The sequence below is a fragment of the Microtus pennsylvanicus genome, chromosome 5 (genome assembly GCF_037038515.1).
Source record: "Microtus pennsylvanicus isolate mMicPen1 chromosome 5, mMicPen1.hap1, whole genome shotgun sequence".
NCBI classification, from domain to species: domain Eukaryota; kingdom Metazoa; phylum Chordata; class Mammalia; order Rodentia; family Cricetidae; genus Microtus; species Microtus pennsylvanicus.
Window position 1 is genome coordinate 82,119,289 of NC_134583.1, and position 25,961 is coordinate 82,145,249.

General features: G+C 48.3%; 1 protein-coding gene and 1 pseudogene across 1 annotated transcript; one reads left to right on the forward strand and one right to left on the reverse strand.

Moving 5' to 3' along the window:
• Positions 1 to 3,747: 3,747 nt before the first annotated feature.
• Positions 3,748 to 5,290, reverse strand: LOC142849891 (interferon-induced transmembrane protein 3-like). The gene is made up of 2 exons (XM_075972702.1): positions 4,693 to 5,290; positions 3,748 to 4,057 (listed from the first exon to the last, which is right to left on the reverse strand). Exons 1-2 carry the CDS (start codon positions 4,939 to 4,941, stop codon positions 3,893 to 3,895), a joined length of 414 nt encoding a protein of 137 aa, XP_075828817.1. The 5' UTR covers positions 4,942 to 5,290; the 3' UTR covers positions 3,748 to 3,892.
• Positions 5,291 to 19,510: 14,220 nt separating this feature from the next.
• On the forward strand, positions 19,511 to 20,378 carry LOC142851022 (SPRY domain-containing protein 7 pseudogene; annotated as a pseudogene).
• Positions 20,379 to 25,961: the final 5,583 nt, after the last annotated feature.

The window sequence follows — 25,961 nt, forward strand, 5'->3', positions numbered from 1 at the left end:
CAGAGGATGACCCACAGTGAGGGCAATCTTAATGCTAGTTTTACGTCACCTTGACTCAAACTCCAGTCATTTTGGAAGAGGGAAACTCAACTGAGAAAAATGTGTTTGCCAGATTGGCCTGTGGTCCAGCCTGTGGTTCATTTTCCTGATTGATGACTGTCCTTGCTAGTTTCCCGTCAACCTGACAACAAGGTAGAGTCATCTGAAAGGAGGGAACCTCAATTGAGAAGATGCCTCCCTAAGCTTCAGTGATGTGGGAGTGTCATATATCAATCTGTTGATTTCATTGGTTAAGCAATAAAGAAACTGCTTTGGCCCTCATAGGTTAAAACATAGGTGGGAGGAGTAAACAGAACAGAAGGGGGGGAGAAAGAAGCTGAGTCAAGGAGTCGCCATGATTCTCCCACTCCAGACAGACGTAGGCTAGAATCTCCCTGGTAAGCGCACCTTGTGGTGCTACATAGATTAATAGAAATGGGTTAAGAGGATGAAACTAAGGGGCCACGCAGTGTTTAAAAGAATACAGTTTCCGTGTAATTATTTCGGGGCATAAGCTAAAGCTAGCCATGCAGGCAGCGGGGGTGTCGGGGACACAGCCCGCCGCTCCTATTACTACACTTCAGTTTGTTGGACCCTGAAGTCCAGCTACCAGGAAGAGTCACCCCAAGAGACCACCCTCACACCACAGTTGATGTAAAAGCACAAGGATTTTTAATTCTGTCACGACAGGGTCTTTCAGCATTCGAGAAACCAAAAGACCCTGAATAGCTGGTACAGGCTACATTTAAAGTAAAAATCCATAGAAACAAGGGGGGGGGACTCGAGGGTTGTTTTCCAACTATTGGGATTGGCTGATTCAAAGGGCTATTAACAATAACTGGTCCAAGCCAGGGCTGGAGGGCGGTTGCCAGATCAGGTGAAGTAAGAGGAAACATTTAAGGGTTACTTTGACCTCCCCTCCCAGGGACTGAATCAAAACATCAGGAACTGAGTCAACATCTTAAGGGTTATCTTGCGCCAATTTCAATAACTGAGTTCTATCTGGAGAACATTCACAAAGACTCGGGGAGATGGAAAGTTCCCAACATTTCAGTATTGGTGTGGGTAATTGTTAGAATCCTGGCTCCCAGGGGATGGGGGAAAGCACTAAGGCTGAGAGGCCTCAGAGTTATTGTAGAGTTTTACAAGTTGTAAGGCGTTTTTAAAATTAGTGACTGATGGGGAAGAGTCCAGCCCTTTGTGGGTGGTGTCATCCCCGGGCTGGTGGTCCAGGGTTCTACAAGTAAGTAGACTGAGCAAACCAGGAAGAACAAGCCAGTAGGCAGCACCCTCCAAGGCCTCTTCCACCAGCTTCTGCCTCCAGGTTCCTATCCTGACTTTCTTCAATGATGAACAGAAGTGTAAGGTAAATAAGCCCTTCCCCCACCCCCATGTTGCTTAAGTCATGGTGTTTCATCACAGCAACAGTAACCCTCAGACAGCGGGGCCAACTCCCTGTGGGCAGTGCCACCCCTGAGAAGGTGGTCCTGGGTGGTATGAAAAGGTGGGATGGGCAAGCCCTGGGGAGCAAGGCAGTAAGCAGCACTCCTCCACACAAAAGTTGCAGAGAAATGCCAACTCAGACAGAGGCGCTCTGGGCAGGAAGGAGGCTGTGTGGGGCCTGGTTAGGGCTCTCAACAGGGGCAGTGAGGTGCCATAGCAGTTTTACCTGGGTTGGGAAGACCCCCCAGGCCTGCAGAAAGCTCTGGGACCCTTTCCCTAAGCAGTGGGGCTGTGGTGAGTCAAATCTTGACTCGGGTTTCTGGACAGAAATTTTGCCTGGCGCTCAGTGTTACCTGTTAACCTGCCCTGGAATAATCTGATCCTCAGGATTTCTCCTGTCAGGGCTGAGGCAGTAATGGAGACACTGCCCAACCTTGCCCTCGGTAGACGGAGGAGTTCCTTTCCCCTTAGGTTCTTCCCTTCACGTAAAGCCTGACCCTTGACAATCAAGAAAAATGTCAAGACAAGACTGAGCGAAATAGTAGATTGGTTAAGTATTTAGAAGGGGCCATGGGGGCGCACGCCTTTAATCCCAGCCAGCACTCAGGAGACAGAAACAGGTGGATCTGAGTTTGAGGCCAGCTTGGTCTACAGAGTGAGTTCCAGGACAGAATGCCTGTCTTTTTTTAAAAAAAAAAAAAAAGAAGAAGGAGGAGGAGGAGGAGGAGGAGGAGGAGGAGGAGGAGGAGGAGGAGGAGGAGGAGGAGGAGGAGGAGGAGGAGGAGGAGGAGGAGGAGGAGGAGAGTCATGTTTCTTGACTCTGAGTCAGTGGTGAAGAAGACAAGCTAGCTCCCAGGACGGACTTCCTCCCTAGCCGAGTCCTCCTAATTTTCCATCTCTATCCTGCCTCCTCTGTATCCCCAATAAGACAAGATTCCTTTCATGAAAGTGCTGGCAGGGAAACCAAAACTGCTTCGGGCTGCGGAGGGGGGGAGGGTGTAAAGGCTCCTCAGGACTACTCCACGAACCACATTTCTCGAACTTTTCTTTCCATACACCCTCCCACTGAGCCGGACATCCTGTGAGGCTGATGAAGTAAACAGACGCGCTGCCTTGCCAAGCAAATGCCTTCTGGAAAGGGCACGCCTCTTTTCTTCCCTTATCTGGTGGTTAAATTCCCTGCTGGGCAGGGCAGATCCTGTCAGAGTCTGAACTGGAAGACAACTTGGGGTCCTGATTCGCTATGGGGTATCTGCCATCCTGGACGAGAAGCCTAAAACCTGTATAAGTTGAGTACGTGTTCCCATCCCTTTCTGTTGAGTGCAGACACCACCTCCCTCCACTCCTGGATGCAACCATTACAAGGTCTCTCTCACTAGCACCCACGGCCCTTCAGACCCACCCCGCCGCCCTAGGTGGTGTAGCCACAAGGAAACATTGAAACCCACCACGGTGGCTTAGGAGGCAAGGAGCAGGAGGACGGGCCAAGCCGAGTCCCATAGACACAGGGAGAAGACCCAGCAACTCTCAAGGTGCTTGCTCTGGGAACCTGAAATAAGGACCCTTAGAAAGGCACCTGTGAGACACATGTTGGGTCCCAGCACCAAGGGAGACAGCGCCCACCCCCAGTGCATCTAAGTGAAGTGGAAACGTGAGTAACTAGGGTTACCAGGACCCAAGAAGTGAGTCCTGCAAACCCAGGCAGGGGAGGGCGCGATTGGAACTCTCCCATATCGGGATGGGGGTGGGGGGGAGGCCCCACACGGTCACGTGCCCGCCATAGCCGCAGAACGCCGGCAGGGGGCACTAGGGCAGTATGAGTTTTGTTTAGGGTCCGTCAGGGCTCCAGAACATAGAATGAACTGCAACACTGCTATGAGACCAGCAGGGGGCACTAGGCTCCCACCACAACACCCTGCAACTCCTGGATAGGGTAAACCCAGGGATCCACAGGCTGCACCCAGAGAACACCAATGGAATCCGTGACACATTTTGTCTGAGTCAGAGTTTTTTTCTTCCTGGAAGGAAAGGACCCTGGCCTGGTGGTCCTCCACTTCTGAACTGAGCTGGATGCCGTTGGAATATGGGACCATGGTTGGATGAAGCTCAGGTTCTTCCTGCTGGTGTAGCCAAACACCATGCAGGAGTTGGCCAGCAAATTTCCACAGCAATAGGCCAATTGCTGCCAAATTGAGAAAAAGCTACCTTCCCACCTCAGAGGGAGAAAGATTGAGGGGTAAGCTGAATATGACCAGTCAAAGCACAGTAGCTACCGTGTGTACTTTATTGAATCCGCTATGGACAGAGCTGTGAGGTTACCTCTGTATATACAGGCAGGGGTAAAGGAGCAAGGAGGAAGGCAGCTGTGGATGGTGGAGCACACATCAGATCCAAAAGCCAGAATCCTCTATTAAGTGTAAGGATGACTAGCGGACACAGCAAAGAAGACGACAACAATGATGGTAATGACAGCCGTGAAGATGCTGAGGACCAGTGCGCTGATGTTGAGGCACTTGGCAGTGGAGGCATAGGTCTGGGCTCCAGTCACATCGCCCACCATCTTCCTGTCCCTGGACTGGAGCAGAGCAGACAGTCAGTGGCCCTATTGCTGATGGGCAAATGCTCGGACGCTTTTCTTATCATGCTCCCTGTGGACTGCATCTCTCCCACTTCGTCAGGAACATTTCACATACTCTGTCTATGAACGTGGCCCTAGGACTTGCTGCTAACCCAGTATGCAAGGTGAAGGGGGCACTCTGGGAGTTCCTCTAGACTGCCCTGGGACAGTCTTGACCCAGGCTGCCTCACCTTATATCTACCATAGAGCATCTTTAAGCCAACACACAAGTACATGCATGCACACACACACGCACATGCTCACAAACACACACTTACATGTCCCCATGCACACCACAGAAGAACGCACACAAACATTTTAAACAAAGGACCCCCCCACACCTAGGTGCCTTCTGGATAGATGGGACTTCAGGCTCACACACAAATTTTGTTGTTGTTGTTTTAAGTTTTTCAAGACAGGGTTTCACTGTTTAGCTCTGACTGTCCTGGAACTCCCTTTATAGTCCATATTGGCCTCGAACTCAAAGACATCTGCCTGCCTCTGCCTCCCGAGAGCTGGGATTAAAGGTGTGCACCACCGCCTGGCTCCCACACACCTTCTTACACCATCGCTTCCACCTCCACCACACTCACCTTCACAGAGTAGGCATAGGCAATGAACCCCAAGCAGCAGAAATTGAAGAAGAGCGTATTGAACAGGGACCAGACCACATGGTCCGGCACAGCGACCTCCCTGGGCATGTTGATCACGGTGGTTCTGACAGAAGTGGAGCCATGGGGTCCCCCCATCTCAGCCACCTCATATTCTTCCTTGATTCTTTCGTAGTTTGGGGGGTGTCCTCCGCTGGGAGAAGTCAGGAAGGCTTGGGAAGTGTGGTTCATGGTCCCGAGCACAGCCAGCAGTGAAGGGTAGAAGATGAAGTGCTGTGGGTCCACCCTCTCTCCAGCAGTTTCGGTTTCTCAGAAGTTTCTTTTTCCTGAATTTTGGCTTAATGAGAATTGGCTGAGTTCTGAGGGGCGTGGATCTAAAAGTTCTGTGTATCAAATTACTCCAGGGCAGGATGTCAGGAAAGACTGTGAACGGGGAACTTCCTGTCCTGGAACCCAAGTCAGGACTTGTCCCAGGGCCCAACTAAACTGATTATGAGTGAGAGGGTCCTGCAGTCTGCGGAGCTCAGGCTAACAGCTGCAGACTTCACTGCCCCTGCCAAGGTCCCAGGCAAGCCCTGCAGAACCCTCTCTGCTCCCAGCAATTAAGGGTGCCCACAGAGCCCACAACACTCACTCTAGAGGCCAGTTCTGGCTTCAGTGCAGGTAGAAGTTGGGATGAACTGTACCTGTGTCTCCTTTTGCAGAGACCTAGTGCCCTAATGTGGTCAGTCACTGGACTTTGGTGTTAGGACTGAATGATCCCAGCTCACGTGGCTGTGACCTCATGGTCCAGGGCTGGCTTTTTTGTGCTTCTCCAACTCCCTTTTCCTCCAGCCCTACCACGATTTATTCGTGCTAGTGGAATGGTCACTGAGGACCACCACTGTGCCAGAAAAGCCTTCTCAAGTACATGGTGGGGTGAGGACTATGGCCCCCAAAGCCACTCCTGATTGTGCTACCCTTCCCTGACAACGGGGAGGCCTGGCCTGAACTCTCCTGTTAGGGGTTGTAGTCACTTTCTGTCTTGGTGGCACTGCAAGGACAGGGCTGCCAGACCTGCTTCAAGGCGCCTTGCAGCACCCGCCTTTCCTAGAGCTCCGAGTCTTGGGGTTTGGGACTCCCCCAGTTCCCAGGTTCTAGTCGTTTTATTCACTCTCTTCCTTGAGTTCCTCACAGGGTTATCAGCACCTCCTGCAGTCACCCCTCTTTGCAATCCTGTTGGCTGGTGCCGGCTTAATCCTCCCAGAGACCCTCTGTCCTGCTGCTGCCAGAACGGGTGAGGAAGATGGGTGGGACCAGCACCCCACCCAGTGTAGGCTGGAGGACAGGGGTTTCTCTGCTGTCTTTTTAGGATGAGACATTGCTTTGTTTACTTTCCGGCTTGGGGTAGGGAACAACTGGGAGTCTTCCCACTCAGCTGACCATCCTACCCTGCAGGTGTAGGGCACCCTACAGGTCACCAATGGAGAGTTGTAACAACTTCCATTGCTTCTGCTCCAATTACACATTTGGTGAGTGGGAAGCGAGCATGGGGACTCTTCATGGCTGAGCAGTGTTGGATCCCCGGTTGCTGGATTCCTCTGTTACACACATGGCAGAGCTACGGGCAGGGTCTTGAGCAGCCCTGGGGAGGGGCTAACTCTTGGTAGGCAGGGTCTAGGGAGAGATGGAGCTTCCGCCTAATCATCCCAGACTCTTTGGGTACACGGGTGCTAGGGGCTCAGGTGGAGCTTCCACCAGAACAGGCATCTCCACTCTGATGTCACTCATGGGTTGTAATAAGCCTAGTCATATCCAGCCCCATTTGTTCCACTTCAGACAGGCCGTTAGGACGGTGTTCGGGCTGGAGATCACGGCCTGATTCCTGTGCTCCACAGTGTTAACATGTCTGAAGTTTCCCTGCCTTCCGGGTAGTTGCCAAGCGTTGTTCCTACGCGGCATCAGGAAGGCCTGAAGTGTGACCATAGGGACTGTGTTCCTTGTCCTGAGGTCTCTACCTTCATTCAGTCCCAATCTGGGTCTGAGCTTGAGCACTCCGAAGGCCCAGAGCCATGAATTTTAGTGGAGATGCCACACTGGGTTCTTCTCAAAAACTCTTGCTCCTTAACTGATGCAAACAAGGCCTTGATTTCTCCCTATGACTGGGTCTGGCTGAGTCGCTCCCCTCCAGTTTCATAGCTGCTCTCCCAGTGGGGTGCTCTGTCTTCACTGCTATTAGGGTCCCTGTCTGCTTAAGACAGGGTCAGCTCCCAAGACAGTGAAGGGAGGGATCCTGCTCCGGAACCTTGAACCTCGGTGAAGAGGGCATCTCTAAACCGGCTTAGCCTCACAAGATGATCAGAACCCAGGACTAGAACCTATGTGCCAACACAGGGAGACAGTGCCACCCAGGAGCTCTAAAGATGTATCGGTGCCCGAAACGCAGGCACCAAGGGCATCCAGGAAGAGGGTAGGTGAATGTTGAGTACAGACTAATGGTGAAGGTGCCAAGGCCCATGGAGACCCGCCCTTCCCATCGCAGATCTGAGGCTCCACAGAGCGATAATGTGCTCCGTCAGCAGGTGGCGCCTGGCAGCGAAGAATCCGTGTTCATCTCCTGCTGCCCACCCCGACCTGACCTGAAATAAACCTGTAAGACTGCCTGAGAAGGTAAGGGTCATTGCCCCATTACAGTGCCCAGCGGGTACTACAAACAGTTTGCCCAGAATCCAAGCTGGAAGTCACTACAGAAATCCTGGGAACAGTTTGTCTGGGTCGAGGCTTCTTCCTCCTGAAATGGGAGGACCCTAGCCTGGCTCTTTTTCCCTGGACTGAGGACTCCCTGGCTTGTGGCTCTGCACCTGTCCTGGGTGCTCCGAGTACGTGAAGCCAGAGGGAGGCGATGCTCAGTTACCGTCGGGGTCGCAAAGATACGCAGTAGTGGCAGCTGATATTTACAAGGTCAACCTGCCAGATTTATCTGATGGAGGATAAACTCATAGACAATATTTATGAGTCCATTGCCTATAAATAATGTCTGTGTCTGTCTATAACTCTCTTGTGTGCCAACCTGATTCCCCTCTTCCCAAAATAGCCCCGGGATTCTTCCTACAGCTGTTGCCAGTGTGTTCCTCATCTGTTGGGCACTGTTGTTCCTGCGGATTAACAGGATGACTTCCTCTTCTGCTGTGTACTTCTGGTGAATAAAATATACTTTTATAAACCAGGTGGGGGTGGCGCATGCCTTTAAGCCCAGCACTCTGGAGACAGAGGCAGGCTGACCTCTCTGAGTTCGAGGCCAGCCTAGTCTACAAGAGCGAATTCCAGGACAGGCTCCTAAGCTACAGAAAAACCCTGCCCCCCCCCCCCAAAAGCTACTAGCTTCCCTCCCATAAATCCTCTCTTTGTGCTCTGAGGCTGCTTGCAGGATAAGAATATGTATCTTTTAAATTGGAACACTTTCAATACCAGCCTTGGCAAAAGACAGCATTATTTGCCCTGCCTCCTGTAGGTTGCCATGGTTACTCATAGACGCTCAGAAATGTCCTCCAGGCATTAGGGTTGGGGACAGGGGAGAGGGGAGGACACGACACCTTCATGTCTTGTTAATCACACAATGTCAGTTTGTAAAACTTAATACGCGCCAGGTGGTAGTGGTGCACTCCTTTAATCCCAGCACTCAGCAGGCAGATACAGGCGGATCTCAGTGAGTTCGAGGCCAGCCTGGTCTACAAGAACTAGTTCCAGGACAGGCTCCAGAGCTACAGAGAAACCCTGTCTCGAAAATAAATAAATAATTAAATAAAGCTTAATACGCTTAAGAAATGTAGAATAGTACACAACTTCTTTATTTCTTCCTTAGACCCCTCAATAGTTTAGCCTTTCTCTTCTCTAAACCCTTGTAAGCAACTTTCCTTTTTTTCTTTGTCTTTTTTAATTTTGATTTTTCGAGAAAGGGTTTCTCTCTGTAGCTTTGGAGCCTGTCCTGGAACTTGCTCCGTAGACAAGGCCACCTTGAACTCACAGAGATCCTCCTGTCTCTGCAGTAGGCAACCCTCTTAAGAGAAAAGGACACTGCATATACTCCCTGTTACAATTGCCTACTAATCGGTAGCTGACAAGTTTATTTGTCCCTTATGGTTTTACTCAAGGAATGCCTCAGGGCGCTGAGAAATCGCCTTTGTAGCCTTGTTTACTGCCTGAAGTTTGTGATTGAGTGTGTATATAAGCTGTGTGAACAGAGAGGATGGGAGCAGAGAACGAGAGCTGGAAACAAAGACAGCATGACCCTCAGATGGGACGTGTACGTCTCTTTTCTTTAGATAGGTAGGACATTCTTTCAAGTCCTCAGTGCTTTAAGGCATTCTGGCTGCAACCCTGGTGCCCTGTGGAGTTCTGGGTGGTGGGGTGGATACATTACTGCCTGCCTGTGCCTGCTAAGTAAAAGAGGACCCTAGGCAGGATGCTGGTCAACTGTTGTCTCCAGCAAGAAGCCAGAAACCTTCCTGACTGTGAAGGCCCTGCACTCTGCCCCTACAGCTCCTCTTAGACAGGAAGGAAGCCAGGAAAACCCTGAGTAAGTTCAGGACAGGACCAGTCGGGTACAGAGAGTTACAGCGCAATTGCCATCCCGCACACTTTATTGACTCCAATGTGAACAGATGTGTCCCTGCACTGGAGGAGACCAGATGATCAGTGTGGACTTGGAGCAAGTCATCTGAGAGCCCTGCGCTCTGCCTCAGTTCCCACACGGTACTTCCTGCCCACTGCCATCTCCTCCCTCAGCACAAGGACCCCCTCCCTCGCACACACTCAGACTGTCCCACAGAACCAAGCACTGTCTGTGGTCCCACCATGGGGTACTGTTTTCTGTAAGCCCTGCTTTTACACACACTGGTGCCCCAGGCTGCAGGATGAAGGGGCATTCCAGATGCTAAGCTGTCAGGAGAAGTCCTCGAGAGTGGAGACAGTCTCACCCAGAATCCCTGGCAGCCTTACCATTTGCCTACCTAGGAGAGTCTCCAAGACACATAAAATTCACTTGCACTATATGCTGTCTACACAGTCTACAGACACAAACATAGATACATACAGGACACCTAACACAGAGTGTCAGGCGTTCACAAACACAAGGCTGTACATATCCCAGGTGCCCTCTGGGCAGAAAGAGCCTCAGTCCCACACACACCTTCTTGCCCCATCACTCCCACGACAAGGACACTCACCTTCACAGAGAAGATATAGGCAAAAAAACCCAGGCAACAGCAGTTCATATACACAGTGTTAAATGTGGACCAGGTCACATAATCCTTTGGGACATCGCTGCTGCTGATGTTGACCACGGTGGACCTGGAGCTGGAGCCCATGTCTTGTGTTTAAAGGATGCTCTTGTTTGAAGGAAGTTAGAAGTTCCTGTAGATAGTGGAGTTCTGGATGCTTATATATAACCATTTGCGAAGTGAGTTCCGGATGCTGCGGGTGGGCTCAACAGCCTCTTTAAAGTTCTGCTTTCTCAGATATTTCTTCTCCTGTTTTCTGTAAACCAATGAGCTACCTGGGAGTGGGATTTGGAAACAGATTATGGAGTGGTACGCTAGGATAGGGTTTTAGAAAGGAAAAGGTCAGGAAATCAAACCTCTTGTATTAGAACCTGAGTCAGGACTTGACTCTACACCTCCCTGCTTAGAATAAAAGTACCGATGCTTTCTGCAGGCCTGGGAGTCTCCCGAGCCCAGGCCAGCAGCAGCCATTTTCCTAGCCAGGACACTGCAGCCCTCTACTGTGCCTTCCCCAGCGCCCCAAAGCTAGTCTCCACTGGAGGAGCTTTCTCTGCAGAAATCCATGCCCTTTTACTGGCTGACATGTTTTGGACCAGGTCTGGAGAGAGCTACAGATTGCTGTCATCCTTCTTGTCCAGAGCCAAAGGGCAATGTGGTGCCTCTCAGGCCAAGGCTCTGCTCACAGGCTGAAGAGGAGCCACGCGGGGAGACTAGAAGTTTATTCCAGGCACATGGCATCCTCGCAGTGCTAGACTAACGTATTTGTGCGATCCCACCGTTCCTTCTCATGTTTTATCTTTTTATTAGAAGACTTGGAGTTTGGGAGTGAGCTGGGTGGGTCTGGACTGCACCCAGTGGAGCCTCAGGAGGTGCAATGTGAAGTTGGCCAAGGCCTTCCTGAAATTGCAGTCTTCTTGCCTCAGAACATCTTCACAGAAAGATGGGGAAATTCGATCAGGGGGAGGTAAGCGGATGTTTGTGTGTGATGGATGTGCTGCTAGGTTTCTCCTAAATAGCAGAAACCATGATCCTGGAATGATCCCTGCCCCTGGGTCTGGGCCTTCTTCACAATGCAGGGGCTAGGCTACTCTTCCTTCTGCTGGGTCCTTAGGAACCCCTGGACCAGTCATCCACAGCAATGCTAGGCCTCCAAGGACCCCTTGTCCCATCAGCCTGGACTTCTGGGTCCCTTGAAGCTACTGTCCTGGCGCTTCTCCAAGTAGTCTTTGTGACCACGAGCCTTTTGCATGTGGTGCAGCTCAGCCATTGCAGGAAACATAGAGCATGCGCTGGATTTGGTTTGGTTTGGTTTGGTTTTTTGAAACAGGGTTTCTCTGTAGCTTTGGTGCCTGTTCAGACACCCCTGCCTAGGGAATGGGGCTCTCCTCAGTGGACCAGACCATCCTACATCAATTAACAAACTAGACAGACCCTCCTAGATAGGTCCACAGGCCAACCTGATCTAAGAATTCCTCACTAGGAATTTCTTCCCAGAGGACTCCAGGTTGTGTCAAATTGACAGTCAAAACTAATAACACAGGCTGGAGAGATGGCTCAGCTGTTAAGAGCACCGACTGCTCTTCCAGAGGACCCGAGTTCACATCCCAGTACCAATGTGGTGGCTCACAACTGTCTGTAACTCCAGTGCCAGGGGACCTGACACCCATGGCAAAACATCAATGCAATTAAACAAATAAATTTTAAAACAAAAACTAAAACTATCAATATTTCATGAGGTGGAAAGATAATTTTTTTTGTTGAACCATTTAGTATATGATTTTATTTTTGTTGAATCATACAGGATATGGGTTTTTTTTGAGACAGAGTCTGATGTATTTTAGATAATAACTAATGATGATTTGAACTTCTGATCCTCCTGAGTGTTGACTGTGGTGTCTGCCCTACCAGGTCCCAACATCTGTTTAGTCCCAAACAAACACACAAAGGCCTACATTAATTATAAACCAATTGGCCTATTAGCTCAGGCTTCTTATTAACTCTTATAATTTATATTAGCCCATAATTCTTGTCTGCATTAGCCACATGGCTACAAGCGAGAGGTGAGTGAAAGACCAACCACATGTGCAAAAGGGCATCTGCTAAGCTTGGGATGTCCTTGGGCTGGTAATGGGCTTCCCAAGCATGCCTAACACCCTGGAAAGATAATTTTTAAATAAAGATTAGCACACATATTTGATCAATAATTTTTAAAAGATTAATTTTGTCCTAGGTCAGCCTGGTCTTACAGAGTATCTTCCAGGAGAAGCTCCAAAACTACAGAGAAACCCTGTTACAAAAAAAAGGATTATTTTGATAGTTTTGAATTGTGTGTGTCTTTGGGGAGGAATGAACATGTGTGCAGATGCCTGAGGAGACCAGAGGAGGGTGTCAGACACCCTGGACTGGAATCATACGTCGTTGTGAGCGGCCTAACATAGGTGCTAGGAACCTAAAACTTATAGGTGTCTAAAATATTTAGAATTGTATGGTCATTTCCTTGAGACCTCAGGCCCACTCCTAATACTTTCATCTTCAGACAGTGCACCTAGGCATAAGTGGATGTGTCCATGAGCTGTGGGGCTTCTGGGTAAGACCTCTTTTTATGATTTTTTAAAAATGCTGCAAGGTCACCAAAAGCAGTAGGCAGGCAGCATGCTCTGGGAGCAGCTAGTCCCACACAGAGATGGCTGCTGGTTTCCGAGTGGTGGCGAGTCCTGGGTGGGCTGGTCCCAGTGAGCCGAGCGTGTGAACAGGCAGCGGGTAGAAGGCACATGTACAGACACATTGTACAGAACAGAATTGGATATTTATTCCTTAGAGGAGATAGAGAGTGGGGAAAGGAGAAAAGAAAGGAGAGAGACAGAGAAGGGAGCAGGGGAGAAGGAATCTCATGCATCAAAGGGAACGGTGACAGTCAAGAGGGCGAAAGGAGGGCAGGGCTCACCGGTAGTGGGCATGGCTTGTCTCTTAAAGAGACGAAAACCATAACATTTCCAGCTCTTTTTTTATAATAAAAAGTGGGAGATTAGATACCACAGGTTGACGGAATTGGGGCGGTGGATTCTCAAGATTGCTTCTGGCTTATTTGTGAGTGTCATCTTTGGGATGGGTGGCCTGAGAAGGCTGGGTGCTGGCCACATTCTGGCATAGCTGGTCTCTTTGTTCCTGTCCGGTGTTTGTGGCATGGAAATGTCTGGCGTCTCTTATACCTGTTTAAGGTATTGGCAGAACAAAGAACAAAGTTAAATTAAGAAAAAAAAATTCTTTAGTACCAAGGAATTGAGGGGGATGTATCTGACCTGTTTAAGGTGGATCCTTTAATTTGGCTCCCTGGAACTTACAGGAATTCCTTGGGTTTGTGAAAACAGAAGTTTTAGACACATACATTGTATAATGACTTTGACATATTGTTGTACAATGAAAAATATTTTTAAGATTATGGAAGGCAGCATAAGAGAGAAATTTTAAAACTGGCAAAACCTCTCAGCTATCAAACTGTATCAGAGATCTTTGAGAAGGATAAGATTTTACTTGAGTTACTGATTTAAAAAATGACAAAGAACTTACTTCGTTGGCACCCATAGCTAGTCTTTTTTGGGTCCTCCATGGTCGCTGAAGGTTGCACTTGGCCTTTGCTGTTTAGCACAGGGCCTGTCAGGCTCCAGAAGACCCTGTATGCTAAGAAATCTGTAGGAAGACAGGCCTCCCTTGACCTGACCAGCTAGGCTGTCGATTCCAGTGATTCTGTCCACGTCTGTAGATCTTTAGTTTAGATCAAAGGCAATTTTGCCCAATGGACAGCACCTGGCAGTTGAAACCAACTGCAGATGGACGTTGTTGTGTGTCCATTTGTCTTCTGTCTTCTTTGGAGGAAGCAAAGTGCTGTTGCTAGGAACCAACCTGTCTCATTTGTTATGAAAATTTTTTTTAATAATTAAATATTTAAATATCACATTCCCCAGATCTCTGAGCAGTTGAGGGCTGTTTATTAGGTATAGTTGCAGTATAGAATCTGCCTGGAAGGCTGGGTCTGAGCCTGACTGTACTGGATCTTAACAGGTAAGACTTATACTCATAAAAAGACAGAAAGAAGAAACCTCCTGCAATAGAAGGTTAATGGCAGAACTGACAATAGTAGAGAACAGCTTAATATATTTTAAATGAGGGTTGGATTAAATATAAGGCATTTTTTAAGAGACTTAAAAGTACATATGAGTTTAAAACATGACACTTATGATTTTGTAGTCTGAAATGAGATGTAATGAACAATTATTATACACAGAGAGAGTGAACAGGAATTGGGCAACATGGATACTTTGATGGGCCCTATCAAAGGCATGCCACTTCGTAAAACACATGGTAACAGAGTTAACAAGAGGATTTTAGTGAAAGCCGGGCGACAAGGCATGGTATACTTAAGTAAAAATGGGAGAGCTTGGTCACCAGACCTGGCTCTTAGCCAAGATGGGGGTAATGTCACCCATGTAATAAAGTTAACAATGGGGAACGCGGCAGGTAATACCTCAGTAAAGATGATGAAATATGTTCACCTGACATGGCCCTCAGTCAAGATGGTGATAAAGTCACCTGACCCCAGTCAAAATGGCGGCAGCCACATGTTGTATGAAAAAAGTCACAATTTTTGAGCTGTAAGGATATTAAGCTTAATGAGAGGGACCTAAAGGCGTGTTCTGCCCTGTTGCGGAGCCGCCACGCCATACCACAAGCCACAGAAGGGGGCCAAAAGGCTGGAACTGGAAAAACTACACCCTGCAACGGCTGGAATTGAAAAAGCCAACTGGAATTTAAAAGCCAGGCAGTTGACGTGGTGGTTGCTATCCACAGCCAGAATCATGAAAACTCGAGAAACAGCAGCGCCAACATCCAGGACTCATGGATGAGCATCCTTGGGCTGTGAATGGGGTGTTATGGCCTGACTGGATCCAGTTGTTCAAAGTGACTGAGAAAGCAGAGAGGCTGGGGCTGCTCTGAGTGGCATTTATGACGAGGGAACAAAAAAAGGAAAGAGAAGAAATGGGAAAAAAGTTAAAAAAAATTGGGGGATCCCGGGTCCCCAATTAAATGCACTGCATGGGAAGTATGCAGTGGTAACGCGCGGACTGACTAACCCCAGGTCAGTCCAAACATGATTATGGTAAAGGGAAGCCACCGTAGCAGAATTGGGGGGGACTCACTGATTGAAGCCGGGAAGCTGGTGGTGGGAGTGGAAAAGGAACCCGGTTCAGTATCCTGACCCTGGGAAAGGATTTTCAGGCAGAAGCACATATCCGAGTCGCATGGCACCAATTTTATGATTTTTTTAAAAATTGCTGCAAGGTCCCCAGCAGCAGTAGGCAGGCAGCAGACTCTGGGAGCAGCTAGTCCCAGACAGAGATGGCTGCTGGTTCCCGAGTGGTGGCTGGTCTTGGGCGGGCTGGTCCCAGTGAGCAGGCAGTGGGTAGAAGGCACATGGACAGACACATCGTACAAATAGAATTGTATATTTATTACTTACAGGAGATAGAGAGTAGGGGAAGAAGGAGAAGAGAAAGGAGAGAGACAGAGAAGGGAGCAGGGGAGAGGGAAGTTCGCATGCCAAAGGGAACGGTAAGAATCAAGATGGTGAGAGGAGGGCAGGGGTCGCCAGTAGTGGGCATGGCTGGTCTATTAAAGAGATGAAAAACCATAACAGCTCTGACTTTGCAGGACCAACTGCCACATTCCTGTTCATGGCAGCTCATGCTGTGGAGTGGGCTTCTGGTAACCTTCCTATTTCCACACACAAGATTTACTGTGGGTCAAACCATGTTTGCTATACAAACCTGAAATGGCATAGCTTTGCCACATGAAGAAACCTCCAGTACACGAGTTTCTAAATCATATCTGCTTTTTAAGAGGTCTGAGTACTTAGTAACCAAAATCATTTCATTTAACTTGGCAAGAACCTATGGGCACAAATTACCAAGGAGACTGCTGCTGTGATTCCCCTTTAGGCTTTACAGGAGGCAGGGGGAAAGGACCCACCAAGAGACATGAAGGAAACTCAGCTCAACCCCATATTGTTGTAACCGGTGCTAAAGCAGGACTTCTAGAGTCTGGCCCAGGTCATTTTGCCTCAGTCCTATTTAAGCACAGCATAATTTGGGGAAAAGAATTCAGAAAACAATGAACTCAGCCCCAAGTGCACACTTTAAGACATGCTTACCTTGAGAGTCCTTACAAAGTATGACTGGCTTCTTTTACAAAAATGGGTACTGTGGACTCAGAGATTGTGCCTGAGATTTAGGGTCCAGGGAGCTTGACTCAGGTAAACATAGCGCATGTGGTATCAGGACTGCCCTGGTTCTAAGATAACATAGAAGCCACTTAGGCTGTGAAAAACACAAGTGAGGGCTGGAGAGATGGCTCAGTGGTTAAGAGCACTGACTGCTCTTCCAAAGGTCCTGAGTTCAATTCCCAGCAACCGCATGGTGGCTCACAACCATCTGTAATGAGATCTGGTGCCCTCTTCTGGCCTGCAGGCAGACATGCAGACAGAATACTGTATACATAATAAAAAATAAAATCTTTTTAAAAAAAAAAAAATTTAAAAAAAAAAAAAAGAAAAACACAAGTGACTCAGAGGAGTGGGTTTGTGGTGCTGGAGAGATGAATGATGACCCGAGACTCAGTTCCCAGCAACTATATGTCAGCTCACAACTGTCTGTCTATAAAACGCAACACCCATATCAAAACACCAACTCATATTAAATAAAAATAAATTAATTACCCGGTGGTGGTGGGCTAGGCCTTTAATCCCAGCACTCGGGAAGCAGAGGCAGGAAGATCTCTTTGAGTTTGAGGCCAGCCTGGTCTACAAGAGCTAGTTCTAGGACAGTCTCCAACGCTACAGAAAAACCCTGTCCCTCACTCAAAAAAGGCTACTAGCTTCCTTCCCATAAATTCCCTCCTTGTGCTCTGAGGCTGCTTGCAGGATAAGAATATGTATCTTTTAACTTGGAACACTTTCAATACCAGCCTTGACAAAAGCTCAGCATTATTTGCCCTGCCTCCCGTGGGTTGCCATGGTTACTCATATATGCTCACAAATGGCCTCCAGTCATTAGGGCTGGGGAGCAGGGGCGAGGGGGGGGAGAGGGGAGGACATGATACCTTCATGTCTTGTTAATCACACAATGTCAGTTTATAAAACTTAATACGCGCCAGGTGGTAGTGGTGCACTCCTTTAATCCCTGCACTCAGGAGGCAGAGGCAAGCAGATCTCTGTGAGTTCGAGGCCAGCCTGGTCTACAAGAACTAGTTCCAGGACAGGCTCCAGAGCTACAGAGAAACCCTGTCTCGAAAATAAATAAATAAACAAACAAACAAATAAATAAATAAATCTTAATACGCTTAAGAAATGTAGAATCGTACACAACTTCTTTATTTCTTCCTTAGACCCCTCAATAGTTTAGCCTTTCTCTTCTCTAAACCCTTGTAAGCAACCTTCGTTTTTTCTTTTTCTTTTTTAATTTTGATTTTTCGAGACAGGGTTTCTCTCTGTAGCTTTGGAGCCTGTCCTGGAACTTGCTCCGTAGACAAGGCCGACCTCGAACTCACAGAGATCCTCCTGCCTCTGCAGTAGGCAACCCTCTTAAGAGAAAAGGACACTGCATATACTCCCTGTTACAATTGCCTACTAATCGGTAGCTGACAAGTTTATTTACCCCTTATGGTTTTACTCAAGGAACTCATCAGGGCGCTGAGAAATCGCCTTTGTAGCCTCGTTTACTGCCTGAAGTTTGTGGTTGAGTGTGTATATAAGCTGTGTGAACAGAGAGGATGGGAGCAGAGAACGAGAGCTGGAAACAAAGACAGCATGACCCTCAGATGGGACGTGTACGTCTCTTTTCTTTAGATAGGTAGGACATTCTTTCAAGTCCTCAGTGCTTTAAGGCATTCTGGCTGCAACCCTGGTGCCCTGTGAAGTTCTGGGTGGTGGGGTGGATACATTACTGCCTGCCTGTGCCTGCTAAGTAAAAGAGGACCCTAGGCAGGATGCTGGTCAACTGTTGTCTCCAGCAAGAAGCCAGAAACCTTCCTGGCTGTGAAGGCCCTCCACTCTGCCCCTACAGCTCCTCTTAGACAGGAAGGAAGCCAGGAAAACCCTGAGTAAGTTCAGGACAGGACCGGTCGGGTACAAAAAGTTACAGCGCAATTGCCATCCCGCACACTTTATTGACTCCAATGTGAGCAGATGTGTTAGGTTAACAATCCCACGAGGAGGCCAGTGACAGGTTGGGGCCAGGATAAGCGGCGGCTGGGAAGGGTAGAGGACATTCAGGCATTCCCCGATGAAACAGCGCAGGGGAGAATTTAATCCACTGACTCTGTATACGAAGAGCACAAACTTCGTGGAGTGCCATCCTTCATAGCGATAGTCTATGTGAAGGACATAATGATAATTACGATGACCGTGATGATGAAGACGGCCATGGAACCAATGTTCAGTAGCTTTGCTGTTGTAGCGTAGGCCTGGGCCCCAATCATATCGCCCGCCATCTTCCTGTCCCTGGACTGGAGGAGACCAGATGATCAGTGTGGACTTGGAGCAAGTCATCTGAGAGCCAGGTGTTCTGCCTCAGTTCCCCTACGGTCCTTCCTCCCACTGCCATCTCCTCCCTCAGCACAAGGACCCCTCCCTCTCACACACTCAGACTGTCCCACAGAACCAAGCACTGTCTGTGGTCCCACCATGGGGTACTGTTTTCTGTAAGCCCTGCGTTTACACACACTGGTGCCCCAGGCTGCAGGATGAAGGGGCATTCCAGACACTAAGCTGTCAGGAGAAGTCCTCGAGAGTGGAGACAGTCTCACCCAGAATCCCTAGGCAGCCTTACCATTTGCCTAACTAGGAGAGTCTCCAAGACACATAAAATTCACTTGTACTATATGCTGTCTACACAGTCTACAGACACAAACATAGCTACATACAGGACACCAAACACAGAGTGTCACGACGCACAAACACAAGGCTGTACATATCCCAGGTGTTTTCTGGGCAGAAAGAGCCTCAGTCCCACACACACCTTCTTGCCCCATCACTCCCACGGCGAGAACACTCACCTTCACAGAGAAGACATAGGCAATGAAACCCAGGCAACAGCAGTTCATAAACATAGTGTTAAATGTGGACCAGGTCACATAATCCTTTGGGACATCCCTGATATTGACCACGGTATACTTGGTCCTGGAGTCCATGTCTTGTGTTTAAAGGACACTCTTGTTTGAAGGAAGTTAGAAGTTCCTGTAGATAGTGGAGTTCTGGGTGCTTATATACAACCATTTGCAGAGCGAGGTCTGGATGCTGCGCGTGGGCTCAACAGCCTCTTTAAAGTTCTGCTTTCTCGGGTCCGCCCTGCCCCTCCCTGCCGGGCAGTCCTTGCTTCTTGGCCAGGGGCCTTGCCTCAACCTTGGCTTCGCCTCCCTGCCAACGAGTAGCTGTGGGGGCGACCCATAAACAGTTGGGCGCAGGCGGAGCGGCAGAACTGTGTAGCTGCGCCATGGCTGCGTTGGCGTGGTGCTGCCTGCATTGCTGCAGGGACGGCTGGACAGGCCACATTCCTCTCAAGGAGATGCCGGCCTTACAGCTGGACACGCAGCACATGGGAATAGATGTTGTCATTGTGAAAAATGCAAGAAGAATCTGTGGCACCGGAGGTTGTTTAGCCAGTGCACCTTTACATCCGAACAAAAGCTACTTTGATTTCAAAATCCAGTCTACTGGAATCTGGGGTATAGGTGTTGCAACTCAGAAAGTGAACTTGAATCAGATTCCTCTCGGCAGAGACATGCATAATCTGGTGATGAGAAACGATGGAGCCCTGTACCACATCAACGAAGAAAAGAGCAGGCTACCAGCCAACAGCCTTCCTCAGGAGGGCGATGTAATAGGTATCACATATGACCATGTAGAATTAAATGTGTATTTGAATGGGAAAAACATGCACTGTCCAGCATCAGGTATACGAGGGACAGTGTATCCAGTTGTGTATGTTGATGATAGTGCAATTCTGGATTGCCAGTTCAGTGAATTTTATCATATGCCTCCATCAGGTTTTGAAAAAATATTATTTGAGCAGCAGATCTTCTGAATGTGTTTGTTTTCAAAACTGGCACTTCTGCACAACCACACAGCGCTTGCCACTTAATAAAGCTCTCCCTGACCTAGAGAGGGGAACTCATCCTGAAAATCGCTCCTTCTTACTGTTGTCTGAGGAACCCGTGTCTTCATTATACCATGCTGAAGTTTGATTTGCAATACCTAGGCATTGTGAAATCAACATTTGGGGCCACTTATTTAATCTTATTTAAACTAATAAACCATGAGTTTGGTTAACAGTATTACATGGTAACATGTATATAAATATTTAAAGGGAATTTTTCGTATATAAAGTATTTGTTTGACAGTAAAAAAAAAAGTTCTGCTTTCTCAGATATTTCTGCTCCTGTTTTCTGTAAACCAATGAGCTACCTGGGAGTGGGATGTGGAAACAGATTATGGAGTGGTACGCTAGGATAGGGTTTTAGAAAGGAAAGGATCAGGAAAACGAACCTCTTGTATTAGAACCCGAGTCAGAACTTGGCTCTCCACCTCCCTGCTTAGAATAAAAGTATTGATGCTTTCTGCAGCCCTGGGAGTCTCCTCAGCCCAGGCCAGCAGCAGCCATTTTCCTAGCCAGGACACTGCAGCCCTCTACTGTGCCTCCCCCAGCGCCCCAAAGCTAGTCTCCACTGGAGGAGCCTTCTCTGCAGAAATCCATGCCCTTTTACTGGCTGACATGCTTTGGAGAGAGCTGGAGAGAGCTACAGATCTCTGTCATCCTTCTTGTCCAAAGCCAATGGACAAAGTGGTGCCTCTCAGGCCAAGGCTCTGCTCACAGGCTGAAGAGGAGACACGTGGGGAGACTAGAAGTTTATTCCAGGCACATGGCATCCTCGCAGTGCTAGACTAACGTATTTGTGCGATCCCACCATTCCTTCTCATCTTTTATCTTTTTATTAGAAGACTTGGAGTTTGGGGGTGAGCTGGGTGGGTCTGGACCGCACCCAGTGGAGCCTCAGGAGGTGCCTTCCTGAAATTGCAGTCTTTTCCTCTTAGAGCCTCAGCACATCCTCATGGAAAGATGGGGAAATCGGATCAGAAGGAGGTAAGCGGATGTTTGTGTGTGATGGATGTGCTGCTAGGTTTCTCCTAAATAGCAGAAACCAAGATCCTGGAATGGTCCCTGCCCCTGGGTTGGGCCCTCTTCACAATGCAGGGACTAGGCTACTGCTCCTTCTGCTGTCTCCTTAGGAATCCCTGGACCAGTCATCCACGGCAAGGCAAAGCCTCCAGGGACCCCCTTGTCCCATCAGCCTGGACTTCTGGGTCCCTTGAAGCTACTGTCCTGGCTTTTTTCCAAGTAGCCTTTGTGACCACGAGCCTTTCGCATGTGGTGCAGCTCACCCAGTGCATGAAACATAGAGCATGCACTGGTTTTTGGTTTGGTTTGGTTTGATTTGGTTTTTTGAGACAGGGTTTCTCTGTAGCTTTGGTGCCTGTCCTGGAACTAGTTCTTGTAGACCAGGCTGGCCTCAAACTCACAGAGATCAGCCTGCCTCTGCCTCCCCAGTGCTGGGATTAAAGGCGTGTGCCACCACCGCCCGACTTGACGCAATGGATTTTTGAAGAGTTGGTGTTCTAGTTTCAGTTCTGGGGCTATGACAGATGCCCTGACAGAAAGCCACTTAGAGAAAAAAACAGTTTATTTGCTTACAATTCCCAAGTTTCCAGCATCGTTTCAGAAATGTAAAGGCAGGAACTCACAAGCAGTTAGTTCACATCGCATCAGCACTCAGAAGCAGAGAGAGAACTGCATCCTTGCTGGCTTCCCTACCTGCTTGCTCTCTGACAGTTTTCTCCTCTCTTGTGCTTTCCAGACACCCCTGTCTAGAAAATGGTGCTCTCCACAGTGGACTAGATCTTCCTACATCAGTTAACAAACTAGACACACCCTCCTAATACTTTCATCTTTGAACAGTGCAACTAGGCATAAGTGGACATGCCCATGAGCTGTGGGGCTTCTGGGTTATAGCTCTTTTTATGATTTTTAAAAAATGCTGCAAGGAAAAAAAATGCTGCACGGTAATTCTCAACAGAAGAAGTTCAAATGGCCAAAAGACACTTAAGGTCATGCTCAACTTCCTTAGCGATTAGGGAAATGCAAATCAAAACAACTTTAAGATACCATCTTACACCTGTCAGAATGGCTAAAATAAAAAACACCAATGATAGCCTTTGCTGGAGAGGTTGTGGAGAAAGGGGGACACTCACCCATTGCTGGTGGGAATGCAATCTTGTGCAACCTCTTTGGAAAGCAGTGTGGCGGTTTCTCAGGAAATTCGGGATCAACCTACCCCTGGACCCAACAATACCGGTCTTGGGAATATACCCAAGAGATGCCCTATCATACAATGAAAGTATATGCTCAACTATGTTCATAGCAGCATTGTTTGTAATAGCCAGAACCTGGAAACAACCTAGATGCCCTTCAATGGAAGAATGAATGAAGAAAGTATGGAATACATACATATTGGAGTACCACTCAGCAGTAAAAAACAATGACTTCTTGAATTTTGCATACAAATGGATGGAAATAAAAAACACTATCCTGAGTGAGGTAAGCCAGACCCAAAAAGAGGAACATGGGATGTTCTCACTCATATTTGGTTTTTAGCCATAAATAAAGGACATTGAGCCTATAATTCATGATCTTAGAGAAGCTAAATAAGAAGGTGAACCCAAAGAAAAACATATAGGCATCCTCCTGAATATTAACCTTCATCAGGCGATGAAAGGAGACTGAGACAGAGACCCATATTGGAGCACCGGACTGAAAGCTCAAGTTCCAAATCAGGAGCAGATGGAGAGAGAGCACGAGCAAGGAACTCAGGACCGCGAGGGGTGCACCTACACACTGAAACAATAGGGTCTGAAAAAGCATGGGATAAAACTGGACTCGCTGAACATAGCAGACAATGAGGACTACTGAGAACTCAAGAACAATGGCAATGGGTTTTTGATCCCACTGCACGTACTGGCTTTGTGGAGCCTAGGCAGTTTGGATGCTCACCTTACTAGACCTGGATGCAGGTGGGTGGTCCTTGGACTCCCCACAGGGCAGGGAACACTGATTGCTCTTTGGACTGACGAGGGAGGGGGACTTGACCGGGGGAGTGGGAGGGAAATGGGAGGCGGTGGCGAGGAGGAGGCAGAAATCATTAATAAATAAATAAAATAAATAAATAAATAAAACAAAGCCTCAATTTAACTTCAGGTTAGACCAGATGCCTTGCTAGTAGTTTTAAAATAAATAACCCCAGAAAACAATCTAAGAGTTGAGTGAGAAAAAAAAATGCTACAAGGTCCCCAGCGGCAGTGAGCAGGCAGCAGGCTCTGGGAGTAGCTAGTTCCAGACAGAGATGGCTGCTGGTTCCCGAGCAGTGGCTGGTCCCAGGCAGGCTGGTCCCAGTGAGCACGAGAGTGTGAACAGGAGGTGGATAGAAGGCACATGGAAAGACACATCATACAGAATAGAATTGGATATTTATTACTTACAGGAGATAGAGAGTGGAGGAAGAAGGAGAAGAGAAAGGAGAGAGACAGAGAAGGGAGCAGGGGAGAGGGAAGCTGACGCGCTAAAGGGAACGGTAAGAATCAAGATGGTGAGAGGAGGGCAGGGGTCGCCAGTAGTGGGCATGGCTTGTCTATTAAAGAGATGAAAAACCATAACAGGTCTGACTTTGCAGGACCGACTGCCACATTCCTGTTCATGGCAGCTCATGCTGTGGAGTGGGCTTCTGGTAACCTTCCTTTTTCCACACACAAGATTTACTGTGGGTCAAATCATGTTTGATATACAAACCTGAGATGGCATAGCTTTGCCACATGAAGAAACCTCTAGTAAACAAGTTTCTAAATCATATCTGCTTTTTAAGAGGTCTGAATACTTAGTAACCACGAATCATTTCATTTAACTTGGCAAGAACCTATGGGCACAAATTACCAAGGAGACTGCTGCTGTGATTCCCCTTTAGGCTTTACAGGAGGCAGGGGGAAAGGACCCACCAAGAGACAAGAAGGAAACTCAGCTCAACCCCAATTTGTTGTAATCGGTGCTAAAGCAGGATTTCTAGAGTCTGGCCCAGGTCATGTGCTTCAGTCCTATTTAAGCACAGCACAATTTGGGGGAAAGTATTCAGATAACAATGAACTCAGCCCCAAGTGCACACTTTAAGACATGCTTACCTTGAGAGTCCTTACAAAGTATGACTGGCTTCTTTTACAAGAATGGGTACTGTGGACTCAGAGATTGTGCCCAAGATTTAGGGTCCAGGGAGCTTGACTCAGGTAAACATCACGCCTGTGGTGTCCGGATTGCTCTGGCCCTAAGATAACACAAAAATCACCTAGGCTGTTGAAAAACACAAGTGACCTCACTCAGAGGAGTGGGTTTGTGGGGCTGGAGAGATGACTGATGACCCTGGACTAAGTTCCCAGCACCTATAAGTCAGCTCACAACTGTCTGTCTATAAAACCCAACACCCATATCAAAACACCAACACATATTAAATAAAAATAAATTAATTGCCGGGTAGTGGTGGCGCACGCCTTTAATACCAGCACTGGGGTGGAGGGGCAGAGGCAGGCATATCTCTGAGAGTTCGAGGCCAGCCTGGTCTACAAGAGCTAGTTCCAGGACAGGCTCCAAAGCTACAGAAAAACCCTGCCCCCCCCCAAAAGCTACTAGCTTCCCTCCCATAAATCCTGTCCTGTAGGGCCTAGGTCCACCCTTGTTCCTGGGGTGTGAGGACAGTTTTTGGTCAGGTGACAAAACATTCTGTTTGTTCCTGTGTTTCGCGTGCCCCGCCTAGTGATTAGCTGTAGGGCATTGACTCCATTGTTGGTATGGTAATTTCCCACCTGCCTGGGCAGAGGTCCTTGTACAGCAGTTAGGTACATAAGGATTTCCCCAAGTTTGAATAAATGGCATTCAGCTGATCTGCTTTCCAATGACCCAGATCTCTTTGTGTGTTCTTTCAATCTCCAGGCCCTTGCCTGACTCGCGTATGGTAAAGTGGCATGCGAACTGTACTGAGGGTGTAACACAGGATCCGGTGTTACACCCTCCTTGTGCTCTGAGGCTGCTTGCGGGATAAGAATATGTATCTTTTAACTTGGAACACTTTCAATACCAGCCTTGGCAAAAGCTCAGCATTATTTGCCCTGCCTCCTGTAGGTTGCCATGGTTACTCATAGACACTCACAAATGGCCTCCAGTCATTAGGGTTGGGGAGCAGGGACAGAGGGGAGGGGGAAAGCACGACACCTTCATGTCTTGTTAATCACACAATGTCAGTTTATAAAACTTAATATGCGCCAGGTGGTAGTGGTGCATGTTATTCTTAAAAATTATCCTTAGGCAGGCTGGCGGAGCCCGCCATGAGAAAAAGCGGCACAGGCAGTGGATGTGGGTCAGACATATAAACACAGAAAATAGCCATAAATGTTTATTAAGAAAGGGGGGGAGAGAAAAAGGGGGAGAGAGAGAGAAGAAAGAGAGGAAAAGAAGGAGAGAGAGAGAGAGAGAGAGAGAGAGAGAGAGAGAGAGAGAGAGAGGAGGAGAGAGGCAAAGCCCCATGTGTACACTGGGAGAGAAAAGCAGGAAGAGGGCGATGGCGGGCGGAGGGCAGAGGTTAAAAGGAGTGGGCGTGGCTAGGGCAGGGACCGAAAGAATAACATTCCCACATCTTGCTTTTAATAAAAAGCAAATTAGACACTCCAGTTTGAAGGAATTGGGGCGGCGAATTCTCAAGACTGCTTCTGGCTGATCGCCCCAGTTCCTTTGGGCTGTGGTGCCTGGTCTCCTGCTTTTTATTATAAGGAAGACCTGGGAATGTTGTGCTTTCCTG